Source organism: Carassius auratus, chromosome 2 (assembly GCF_003368295.1).
Source record: "Carassius auratus strain Wakin chromosome 2, ASM336829v1, whole genome shotgun sequence".
Classification (NCBI taxonomy): Eukaryota; Metazoa; Chordata; class Actinopteri; order Cypriniformes; family Cyprinidae; genus Carassius; species Carassius auratus.
This window is the reverse complement of record NC_039244.1, coordinates 29,737,220-29,750,713: the sequence shown is the minus strand read 5'-3', so window position 1 is coordinate 29,750,713 and position 13,494 is coordinate 29,737,220. Positions and strand designations below refer to the sequence as shown.

General features: G+C 33.9%; 1 protein-coding gene across 1 annotated transcript in view; it reads left to right on the top strand.

The window, feature by feature from the left end:
- Positions 1–11,734, top strand: part of LOC113039892 (parathyroid hormone/parathyroid hormone-related peptide receptor-like) — an 83,874-nt gene extending 72,140 nt beyond the window's left edge. Inside the window, exons 7-14 of the mRNA XM_026198047.1 lie at positions 3,352–3,538; positions 4,604–4,757; positions 5,340–5,400; positions 5,628–5,694; positions 5,973–6,067; positions 6,345–6,486; positions 6,584–6,625; positions 8,304–11,734. Of these exons, the coding sequence (XP_026053832.1) occupies positions 3,352–3,538; positions 4,604–4,757; positions 5,340–5,400; positions 5,628–5,694; positions 5,973–6,067; positions 6,345–6,486; positions 6,584–6,625; positions 8,304–8,657 (1,102 nt within the window). The 3' untranslated portion in view covers positions 8,658–11,734. The remainder of the gene's footprint in view (positions 1–3,351; positions 3,539–4,603; positions 4,758–5,339; positions 5,401–5,627; positions 5,695–5,972; positions 6,068–6,344; positions 6,487–6,583; positions 6,626–8,303) is intronic.
- The last annotated feature ends 1,760 nt before the right edge of the window (positions 11,735–13,494 follow it).

Genomic DNA, 13,494 nt, shown 5'->3' with positions numbered 1-13,494 from the left:
GTTGTCTCAATACATTAATATGTAATGTACAAATAGTGAATTCTTCATTCTTTGCCACGGTAATAAATAGCTCATATGTGTAGAGTTAGATCATATTTATTATTCTTTAAGTTGTTAACCATACCTAACTCGTGTACAGTATTTTATACCAGAAGTAAAGAAGTTTCGGTAAAACTTTCTATAAAGCCCATTTTATAACTCATTATAAGGGTATTCTTAAGGCATTATAATGAATGCATAATTAATAATAATAATAAAAACATATATATATATATTATTTGTATTATTGTTGTCGTATTTATAAGTAGTCTTTGTCTGCTTTAAGTAAATTAATATGTTAACAATGGCAAGATATGAGACTTATAATACATTATAACTATGGGAAATATAATCCATTGTGTATTATAAATCATCATCATATTAAAAGCTATAAGCACAAATAAGTGAATATTATAATGCATTAAACTGTTGTTATGATTAGTCATGAGATGGTTAAACTTAATATAAGATATTTTATAATACATTATGCATTAATTATAATGCCTTAAGAATACTCTTATAATGTATTATAAATATGAGGTTCATAAGAAGTGTTACCAGAGTTTTTAATGGTTATCCAGAGTAAATAATTCTCACTTTAGATTAGTCCATGGAAAATACAAATTTAAAAACTGTAACATTTATTAGAAGCTAATTGCATTGATACTGAGTACTATACAGTATATAATATTACAAATGTAAAAAATGTAAATGTAAATTGAATCAGCAGAAAATTGTATTTGAATACATCAACTGGAGTAAGTTAATAAAAAAATAATTGATTAGTAAGCTTAGCTTTAATAATTTGTAAATTACATTGACAGTGAATGAAGAACTATGAATGTTTTCCAAATGAACTGCATCAAATGAATGTTTCTCTAATAGTAATAATGGCCCTTTTTCAGTATGAAGACATGTGAGTGCATTTACTACTTTTGTGTTCAGTCATTCCATTTTCATTGCTAATTAATGCAAAGAGGTTCCCTTCGTTATTTATCCAGTGGGCTTATTCAAATAAAGGGTCGGGTCGTGTGACAGGTACCAGATTCGCTTGACTCGGCTCCAGTGCTCCGTGTTCTTAAGAGCCAGTCCATTGACTGGGCACTAGGATATGCAGGTCAGGAAAATGACTTTAATAAGGGCTCGCTTGGGCTGCTGCTGATCGGCTGCCAGTGTTTCCATGCTCTGCGCTCACAGTGTCAGTAGTATGGTCTCAGGTGCATGGCTCCAGGACATCAGCCATGCTGCACGCTGACTCTCAAACATTAGCTCCAGTGTTTGAGGCACGCTTCGAGAAGCCAGGCTCTATATGGATCACCTCTCCTGAGCTCCCTGATCAATAGTTCCCAATGGGACGGTGGTTAAACAGCAGTTAGTCTAATGACGAGGAGGCGAGCGATTCCCACACAGCTGCTCTAAACCTCTCCAGAGGAGAGAGCAGAATAACCAAAATAAACCCAAACGGTTTCATATTTTAACATGCATGGCTGCAGAAGAGACCGAGCTGAACACCTTAACTGTGCATTTTCAGAGTATTAGTTAGAAAAAAACAGATTTCGGCAATTATTATTCATTTTTTTCTGTTTTTTGTTAGGATGACAAAAAGATTTAAAAGATTTAAATAAATTTTTAGCCTCAAAGTGTTTCTTTGGCAAAATAAATAAATAAATAAGTTCTGAGCATGATAAAAAGTATTTTTTACCAATCCATGTGAAATCATCAAAGGCTTTTTTGATGTAAGTTTCCACTGCATAATTACCATGGCTAAAATAATTTATAATAAAGATTACAAAAAATTATTAAAATAAAAAACTGACCAGCAATCAAATAACTTTGTCTTATTGGAAGAGTATTTTTGGCGCTATTACTTTTTTTTTTTTTTTTTTTTTTTGTGCTTTCTGTTGATCTGCACTTCCTGATTAAAATATTGATTGTTTACAATATTGTCATATATGTAGTATTAGCATGATAACAATATGTATATACCATGGTTATCATCAATACAGGTATATTTTGGCAACTAGCACCCACTCAGAGCACTCACTAAATCATATCAACAATCACAATCATAAGGACAATTACGTTTGATTTCATTTTAACTTTAAAATATCACGAAGTTTGTGGTGATTGCCTGGTGATGGACCAAAGCAAACACCCACAATTATTATTGACCAGTGGAGATACAGAAACCATTTTTGAAATTGTACTCTTATAGCACACATTGATCGTTTGCCATCGATTGCTATCTGTGTTGAATAAAGGGGGCATTTTAGTGCAGACATTTAGGTGCCTGTAGTCTTTCAGGTGACATCAATATAGTATCCTTTTGAGACAAAATGACATTAGCTCCGATGTCTAATGTGATTTCATGAATAAGCAGACAGAATGCATTTGGTTCTAGCACACAGATGGTTATATATGTTAGCATAAACACTGAAACATACAGGATGGATACAGTTTGTTGGCAGTATCATAATGCAATCTTTTTCACAAATACTGGAAGAAATGTCCAAATGTTTATTAGTCATTTTAGGTTAACTGAATATTGAATTGAGTTTGAGTTGGAACTTTAAAAATTATACATACAATAGTATATTACAACTAAAACATGTATGTATTATTGGTACGTGGTTATCATTAGGTAGAGGTGTGTCGATTTATACATATTGGCAGCTGTTATGTAAATATTACATTGATGTGATCAGTCTGCTATATCATTTCTTTCAGAGGACTGCAACAAATCTGGATGATATTTTACTTAATAGACTTGCTCCGGTCAAACTAGTTTGAGAGAGTGTAGACAAACTGAAGGGAATTTGGGAACACATGCTTACAATTTTGTTTTTATAGCTTACTTTTTGAGCCCTACATTTTCAACATTCGCGTTTTCTGAACCTTTTAAATCCAAAAATTGTGTTACAGTCATCTGAAGACTCATCTGGCTCTAATTAAGATGAGCATTGTTGTTCTAGACTCTGTGAAAGGGCATTGGATAGCAGCTAAACACACACACGTTTGTTTTTGTGAAAAGTGGGTTCATCCCATAGGTGTAATGGTTTTTATACTGTACAAACTGTATATTCTATGGCCCTACACCTAACCCTAACCCTCACAGGAAACTTTGTGCATTTTTACTTTCTCAAAAAAAAACTCATTCTGTATGATTTATAAGTGTTTTGAAAAATGGGGACATGGGTTATGTCCTCATAAGTCACCCTCTCCTTGTAATACCTGTGTCATACCCATGTCATTATACAGATACTAATCACCCTTGTTTTACCTCATTTCTCTTTTGAATCTGTTATTTTCCAGACGGCTTCACTGCACCAGAAACTACATCCACATGCACTTGTTTGTATCGTTCATGTTGAGGGCCATTAGTATATTTGTGAAAGACGTGGTGTTGTACTCGGGTGCCGCGCTGCAGGAAATGGAGAACATCACTGTGGAAGATCTCAAATCCATCACAGAAGCCCCTCCTGCCAACAAAACCAAGTTTGTAAGTGCAGCACACATACTGTCATACAGTGAAGTCCATAACAGAGAAATCTCACACCGTGTTGATGCCATAGTAGTAGTTTGGGAGCATCGCTATCCTCTAAAGCCTTTTGTTGTTGATTTGCCACTGAGATGCTCCTATAATTTCCACATATGTGCGTAACCAGGAAACAGGGTTTTCAATTAAGCTTAATGAAGATTAAATTAATTTCCCTTTTAATTAAAGATAATTAAGACTATTACAGTAACTATGGTAGTTACTCATACCCAGTAACAGGAAGGATTATGGATATTCTAATTGGGCATGAATATAGGTGCCAAGTAGGGGTGCACGATAAATATCGGCCGATAATTAATGCGCATAGAGCAGCTATTACTACACAGAGCCGTTGTTAACTGAGAAGATGCACAACTCCACACTGATAATGAACTTGTATTTGCACAGCTTGTTAGTAAACAATGGCTCTGTGTAGTAACAGCTGCTCTATGCTCATTAATTATCGGCCGATATTTATCGTGCACTTCTAGTCCCAAGCCATTTTCAGAGACCAGGATATAATAAATATTTGGGGGTATGCCCTATATTTTTTTCCCCCAAAATACTGATGCCTTATTGAATCACACCAGTGTCTCACACTGGCCAATGGCATGTGCCAAATATTCTTTTTTTAAATGCCGTCTTCCACATCACTGATCAAAAGTCATAGTTAATAGTTGGGGAATAGTGAGAACTGGTCCCCAAACTAAAGTGGCACTCTATATAGGCTGAGAGTTGACTTTGTTTGCAAGTGTGAGACATTGACGTGATTCAACAAGACTTTTTTGGAGAAAGGTAGTTTCCAATAGCTCTAGCTACTGACGCCACATCTCGTCTCCTCATCTCAAGAGGTAACCACTCACATTATCTTTCAAAGCTTGTTATAAATGGTCCTTCTCTATAAACTACAAATGTTGATTTTTTTTTTAGGGTGAGTCAAGTTTCATATAGCTTGTACCTCAAAAGGTGAAATAAGAACGCATGCTTCCAATCAATATGTGCTGAATCGATTTTACTTTACCCTTTAAGATTGGCTGCAAGATGGCTGTGACTCTCTTCTTGTACTTCTTGGCGACTAATTATTTCTGGATTCTGGTGGAAGGCCTGTACCTGCACAGCCTTATCTTCATGACCTTCTTCTCAGACAGGAAGTACCTTTGGGGCTTTACTCTGATTGGCTGGGGTGAGTTAACAATCATGTAGACTCGTGCCCAATACACAACACTAGGGCATAATTATTCGGCTTCTGGCTACAGAAAATCACCACCAAATCTTCTGGCTCCACCAAATCATCCAACATATTTAATCAGTGCTTCCAATGGACATCTTCTCCAGAAATTAGATGTCAATCGGTACATCAAACAGATTTTTAATTTGACTTTTTCTACAATGGCAAGAGTTGCATTGAGGTAATGCTAATTGTTACATGCGCAATATCCTTTAGAGACCACAGCAAATGTGTCTGTATTTGTGGATATAATTTGGACTCCACGGCTCCTGCATTGTACACACTGTGCGGAAAAGTTGTACATGCACAGCGCATACAATGTGGATGCTGTGCAGCTAAGCCACTTCTATGTTGCTTAAACCAGTGCTTCAGAGCCGGGGATCAACTATAGGATGTTCTTGTTGTTTGTTTATTTTTTTTCTGCTGGGCCAGTACTTCTAATAAAATTATGTATTAGTTTATTCATTTAAAAAGCACTGAGGTTCTTCTGCATGTAGCCATTTGAGAGTGAAGGTCACTAAAGGTTTCATTAAACAGGTGTTCCTGCGATGTTTGTAACCATCTGGGCCAGTGTGAGAGCCACTCTTGCTGACACTGAGTGAGTGTTTGTGCTTCAATCTGTTTGCCAATACTGCCATGTGTGCATTTATACAGGAATGCAATATTAATTCAGCCTGTGGAACAAATAAAATATTCTCTACATGGTAAATAATGTATGCACATGCAGGATGTTTTGCAAAAGAAAACAGTATCTTTGTATACTATATATTAAATATTAATAGCATGTCTGGATTGAGCTTCTCTTGTCTGGTTTATGATCTACAGGTGCTGGGATTTAAGTGCAGGAAATCTTAAATGGATTGTGCAGATCCCTATTTTGACAGCAATTGTTGTAAGTTTCCATGAATAAAAATGACAAAGAAATTCATAAGTAGGCACTTATTTAGACAGAATTCTTTAGAATTCTTTAGAATTAAGTGTGTACAATTTTAGTTATGTTGAGCTTCATTTGATTCATTCATGTGTTTTAAATTGCAAATATTATATTTATTCCATGAATGTGAATACATTGTAAGAATAATTTGTTAATGCAGTTATATCATGTGTCTATTAGATACAGTATGTCTTTATTTTGATGCATTAATAAGCGCATATACTTTTTCCCCAAAGGTCAATTTTTTGTTGTTCCTGAATATAATCAGAGTCTTGGCAACCAAACTTAGAGAAACAAATGCAGGAAGATGTGACACCAGACAACAGTATAGGTAAGATTGTGTAAGATTGATGTTCATCATGGCTGCATTTATTTGATCGAAACTACAGTAAGAAAAAATATATATTTGCTGAAATTGAAACCACACTTTTTTTTTGCACCTTCCTAATAATTCCTATAATGTTATTTCTGATTAATTTAATGAATCCTTACTGAATAAAAGTGTCAGTTGAAAAGAAAAAAATATATATGAAAAATTGACTTTTTGAACTTTTGAACAGTATTGAATATTTAAATATAGTTGGGTTCTTTATCTTTTTATCCCACAGAAAGCTGTTAAAATCGACGCTGGTCCTAATGCCGCTCTTTGGGGTTCACTACATTGTGTTCATGGCAATGCCCTATACAGAAGTGTCTGGGGTGCCGTGGCAAATCCAGATGCATTATGAAATGCTCTTTAACTCATTCCAGGTAATATTTCAAAACACATGAAGACATTGCACCAAAGCATCGACACCAAAGTATGTTGCTTTAACTAGTATCTTTATATTGATGCTCTGTTTTCCAGGGATTCTTTGTTGCAATTATATATTGCTTCTGCAATGGAGAGGTAAGAATGAATACTTTTAAATACTCTAGTTTCTGTGTCCTAAAACGCTGGCAGATAATTGGTTTCATCACTCTGCTTGTGTCTGGACAGTCTGCTAGCTCAGTCTGTGTTTTATTTAAACAGCATGAACCTGTAATACCAGAGCTGCGGCTTCAGGACCCTAGTCTTATGTTAGTAATAGCACTTTATACAATTTTATTGCACTTACTATTAAATTCTGAATTTGCATTATTAATTTTCAGAAATGATTTACTGCTTTAATTGTTTCATTTATTTTATATATTCTCTTAACCAACCCCCAACCCATAACATAACGTTTGTAACGCCCTTGAATATTTTATATATATATATATATCTCTCCATTGTTAGATTATAGTATTTCATTATTAATGATCCAACATCATTTTAATATTACAATTAATTGCTATGTGTATACATTTCATAACTAAAGTAGTAAAAATATATACAATTATTCTTAGTTTATGTTAAATAATGTGTTCATGTAAATATTGCAGTGTTACTGATGCAATAAATAAAGTAATCATACAAATCTTGACCTTACAATATCATGCACTTTCCCAGCTAATTCTAAACTAACTAACATTTGACCTTTTTTGTTCTCTTTCTCTGGCTCATGGTGTACTGTATTCACTGGTGATTTAAGTGCATTGTTGTTAATAGCTATATTTATTTGATGGGAGCATTTGTTTGATCAATGGCACACAGGAGGGCTTTTGATGCACTCATTTTTTGGCCGTATTTATGTACATACTTTTGCGGTTGCTGTTTTCAAGAACATTAATGAGAATGAATGGGCTGATTTAAAGGACTGTGAAGAAGCAGTTATGCGTAGCTTAAAAATGGCAAGATTGTGTATCTCCTATTTCCAGAAGAAAACTCGCAAGTCTTGACCAGAATATGAACCTTAGAGAAAACACTTTTTTTGCATTACATTTCATTTAATATCATTATAATAATATAATTAATATAATAAGACTATACTTTTGACCTATCTCACTTGTCAAATTGATTTCATTAGGATAATGTTGTACCATTTTAATTTAATTCAGTCATAAAAATGTAACATTTTGATGTAAACATTAAAAAAAAAAAAGAACAATGAGTCAAATAAAACTTACTAAAAGCGATTAAATATTTTATTTGTTTACCTGGATGTGATGTGACCATTAAACAACGTCAGCAAACCTGAACATGCAAATGTCTTACTTTTCAGATGCAAGTCAAGAAAATAGTTTATATGAAAAAATAAAAATATATGAAATCAAATTGGAAATACCTGTATTACATGTAAATTATGTGAATTTGTGCATTTTAATATATCTGAAAGCCAAAAGCCTTCGAAAGGTATAATAATACATGTTTAAATAACCCACTGAATAATAATTCAAATAACCATTAAAATGCTCATCAGTAGTTTATGCAATGTTGAAATGTTGAGAAAACACCTTAGAATCTGAATGAATTAGACAGTGACTTGTCTTTAGGGCGAATCGATAAATTATGAATCATTTATCTCAGTCGTGTGAATATTTAATCATGCAATCAATAAAAAAACATAAGTAATTTGATTACGAGTATTTTAAAATGTAATTAATTACAAGTGCTTTAGTTTTTAGAATCATGTACTCACATATATTCTCTTTTGATCACTCGTTAGGTCCAAGCAGAGATCAAGAAGTCCTGGAGTCGGAGGACGCTCGCTCTGGACTTCAAGAGAAAAGCCCGGAGTGGCAGTAACACGTACAGCTATGGACCCATGGTGTCTCACACCAGCGTCACTAATGTGACCGCACGGGGCCCTCTGGCCCTGCACCTCACCAGCCGTCTGGGGCCCGTCTCCCTCAACGGCCACCGAAACCTCCCGGGATACGTGAAGAACGGCTCGGTCTCTGAGAACTCAATCCCGTCCTCGGGTCACGAGCTCCATACACAAGAGGAAGAACCTTCAAAGAGCTTCCAAGTGGAAAAAACCATCCCGGTGGTGGAGGAGGAAAGAGAAACGGTCATGTGACTTCACAAACCTTAATAAAGACCATGTTTCTCAGGATTTCCTCACAATCTGCGTTGTGGGACCTTCTCAGATGTACAGTTGGAGACACGGTGTCTGACCTAATGGACCAGATTTGATCCGTGTCTTTTAAATGAGCCACAAGTTCTTTCAAGACTTTCAAGCCATCTTCATCAGCAGCATTCAGAGGAGGACAACACATTTTGGTTTTAAACTGTGAACATACAACGCGGGTGCTTTCAGGTTGTCACATCACCTCCTTAAATGAAGAACGGTGAGCTTGCTTCAGGATCAAGTTACATGAAATATATGGCACTGTGGGCCGTGAATTGTAAATAAGATACTCATGATATATATAAAAATGTTTTTAATATAATGTTATTTACAGATGCAACTGCCAGTAGGGACACTCTTTGTGTTATGATAGCAGGTCTTTGTTAGTAGAATGTGATATTTCTATGTCTCTAAGACTTTGAGAGACTGTCTCGTTTATCTACGCGTTTATTCAGCAGATTTGCCAAATTTTGCCAGACTGTCTTTTTTTCTTCATGAGTCTGACAGTGAAAAACAAAAGTGAACTCCCTCTGAATCAGTGTAGATTTATACAGTACAAGCTTGTATTATTGCCAGTGGTGAAACATCAAAGCATGTTGTTATGAGGCCAGACTATTATTATTCATCTTTTTTCCCCCTGTAAGTCCGGAGGTGGACATTTTAAATTGAATTTGTCTGACTTCCTGCTATTTTTGGTTGTACAGAACATCTGGTTCTGCTGCTTGATATTGCAGATTGGTGTGTTTTACCATATTTTTGAATGTATTATCTTAATTATGAACACACTGGTTCCCTACAGTGGCTAAGTAACCAGAAGTCTCGCACATTCACAGAAAACAGCTTACTTTCGTTTTGAAAAATAAGGTGCATACTAAGCATAAAAGATCATATTTTCTGTATTTTATTTTTTGGTGTCATTTTTGGCTGCCTTAACCATTGCATTAACCGTTTATTATAGCAAACATATCCTAGTACTTTATAATAGTATTTATAAAAAAAAATAACAGTCCACCACAAAATCTCTGTAATGCAAACCATTAATTTGTGTGGGAAGCAATTCAATGGCCATTTTTTTCATCCAAAGAGGAAAATCATCATATAGTCTGGTAATATTTAAGCAGTGTTGGGGAAAGATACTTTTAAAAGTAATGCATTGCAATCTTGCATTACTACCTAAAAAAGTTACCGATTATATTGGTTTTACTAATAAATAAGAAGCTACTAGTTAATAGTGACAGTCTGATTCATAGTTCACTTTACTTGTAATGCATTACCCCCAACACTGTATAAAAGCAAAACAATAAATATTAATAACAAGCCACATATGAATATATCCATCATTCATATACAAAGCACAAACAGTGCAGGATGAGTTATACTAAAGCAGACATTTAATACTAAAGGAAAGGTGTGCATTCACATCTTTAACTCTACAGTAAATACTTAACAGATCATTACAGTTTGCATTCAGTAGGAATGACTCAAATATTACCATAGATATACTAAGTATATTATGTTTTTGATAATGCATTTATGAAGAAATAATTATATTGCCTAATAATATATCCTTTGGCAGCCCCAGTATACCTTGTTTGGTGTTTTCTGTTATTGGTTTTGTTTTTAGACTATATATTTCAAGTGTCAGGCCATGGATGAACAAAATATATCTATCATTCTGAGTAAATCAATCAGCAGCAGCACTATGATCTGATCAGGGAATTATTCTCTATTCTTCACCATTCTTCACCAGTACATTATTAGACATTAACTTCATTATTGGTTAATGAATGAGCATCATATTTTACTCATCTAGATTTGATCCTGAAAAGCCTTTTATTATGCCTTCATGCTCCACTGCCTCACATTCCATTCAATCATTTCAGCATAAATGCATCATACATTACTGTATATGAGAAGCTGAAAATCTTTATATATGTGTATATTTATATATATATATAGCCATAAGGAAGAACAAATGTGTAAATGGGTAATTAACCCTTAATTTGTTGGTATTTAACTGAAGTCAGTATTAGAGGTTTAGAGGCTCATGGTCTGTTATGGATATTAAAATGCTGCTTTTTATAACTCTATGTATAAACGTTAATGTTGTGTTTACACAATGCATAAAAATGCCCATCCAGTTATGAGCTAAATGTTCATTTGCATACATTTTGGAATGTGGTTTGACTATGAAAGGACTGTAATCAAGGTCATGATGTCATATGCTAGCAGTTCAGTATACAGTAGTGCATATGCTCAAATACTTAATAACAATATGCCTAAATATGTTTTATCAGATCTTTTCTTTTCTTTTTTATATTTCCAGCTATTTTTTTATTTATATTTTTACTTATATACTTCAATCCTTTGCTCACCAAAATAAACTTAAACAAAAAAAAAAAACATACATATGCATTCTGCTTTGTCTTTGTATGACACGTTTGAACATTAATTTGAGGACAGACAGATCAAAACAGCAACTTTTCAATCAGTTTTTTTTTTTTATCGTTAAATGTAATCACTTCTTTTCAGCTATATTATTTATAACATTTCATCTGTTTTTGCACTTTTTATGCTTTGGTACTCAATAACACTTCAGACTTTGTTTTAGCTATTAACAGTGAATGATTTGGAAACTGCTTGAATGATGGATGTGCAGTTCTGTTAAATATTGAGGTTTTATGACAGATCAATCAGAGAAGAAACTGATCTTGCTTTACTGTTTTCAATAACTGTTTATCTCTGCTTTGCTCATGTGCTTTTTATTACATAGTTTTATTACATCCCATCATTCACGTCCCCAGTAGAAATGTTCTGACTCATTGCAACAAAGAATATTTTACCCAAAAATGAAAATTGTCACCATTTGCTTTCCTTCACCAGTGGACCCAAATGTTTCAAATATGTTGTTGTTTTGTTGTTGTTGTTTAAATGTTCTTTTACATAAATGCAAGCTTTCTTTTCTGTGTGCACGAGTGTTGAATTATTTAGTGCTGTATTGTGCAAAATAAATGAAAATGTTTAATTAACTGAAAATCATTTATTGTCGATATTTACAATTTACAATAAATGTGCTGTAAATGTACATTTATACATTTTCTTAAAAAAACAAATATTAACCCTCTGGAGTCTAAGGGTATTTTTGGGGCCTTGAGAAGTTTTGTCATGCCCTGACATTTGTGCTTTTTTCAGTTTCTTATAAATATCTAAATGGGTAAAGTCTAATATCACTGTAATCAGCACAAACTGGGCTATAATAATATGTGAAATGCATGCATGTACATGATTGTATTTTTGAGAAAAAAAATGTTATGCATGGTTAGTGAAAAACTAAAAATGTTAAATCACTTGAATAAGGCAATAAAACACATACATAAAATTGGTTGCCGGAAAAGTTGAGAACTGGAGCTTGTAGCCTAGAATTTTTCAATCTGAATGATGTGAAAATCATCTTGTTTACTCACTCACAGAAAACAATATATTGATTTAAATTTTCTAAAACACTTTTTGTTGGTAAAAGTCATATGCGAGTAGGCGTCAACTATCATGAATATCATTGTGATTTACACCAGAGAAGACAAAGCCCTGCATAATGAGCTGCATAATGAGCCTCTCATTCAACTGTGCCACTCTGAGGGCAAATTTTTTGGCATCCTTTCTCTAGTCACACAATCCTTCAGAAATCCTTTTAACAATCTTATTTTCTACCAAATAAACCCCATTTATTATCATTATTATTATTATTATTAATGTTGAAAAGAGCTGATAATATTTTTCAGGTTTTTTTTAGGGGGAATAAATCGAAAGAACTGCATTGTTTTTACATTTGTTAGAGTTATCTCTATTTGTCACATTTATATTATTTACATCAAGCTTTTGAATGGTATAGTATTGTATATTGTTATTGAAACTTCATAATGTTTCACTTGATTATACATTTAGTCAGGAATTATAGTTTGGAAAAAGTATTTGGAAAAAGTCTAACTAGTAAAATGTTTACACGTTATGTGAAAACTAGTACAAATAAATAAAAAGAGACTTACTCATGTTTATGATCTCTGCTGAATAAAGTGCTTCATTCTTTTTTCTGAGGAAATCCATTTCTCAAATCCTCAACCACATCACATCTTTTTGGGGTGAATTATGTCTTAGTCCTCTCATCGCGAAGCAAACAGTAAAATAAAATAAAAACTTGAAGAATAGTCTGGCTGCTTTTTCTTCTGTGTGGGCGTATTCAAGCCGCGCGCTTCAGTTTGAATCTGAATAGCGCGTTCAGTGCGGGGGCGTGGTCACATTAGATATAATGAGCGGAGATATGAAAAACAGACATTGCGTTGTTTTCATATGGATTACTTTATCTCAGAATATTTGTTTTCGGCAGCACTTGTTTAGTTTAAAAGTAGACATTCCAGGCTTTCTATAGATATCTCTCTCATGTCTCTTCGTTGAGTATTCACGGAGTTACAGTTCATTTTAATCTAATGTTTGTACATGACGATCAGCGGAGATAAAGACTGTAGACAGCGCACCTTGTTTGTTATCTTTATTTTATAAGTGCACAAAGGTTTTTTGTTATTATGTCTGTATCCAAAAAAAACTAGACCCTTTACAGATTCGATAGATGTATTGCTCTTATCTGTACGATTAAAACTGAGAGTGTAATTTAAGTTCTTTTCAGGGTTATCAGGTGAAAATGACTCAAAACGCATATATGCGTTAATCGACTCGAAAGGGTTAAAAAATGGCTAGTGAAAGTTTAGCACACACCATTAAGGTCACTAAATGT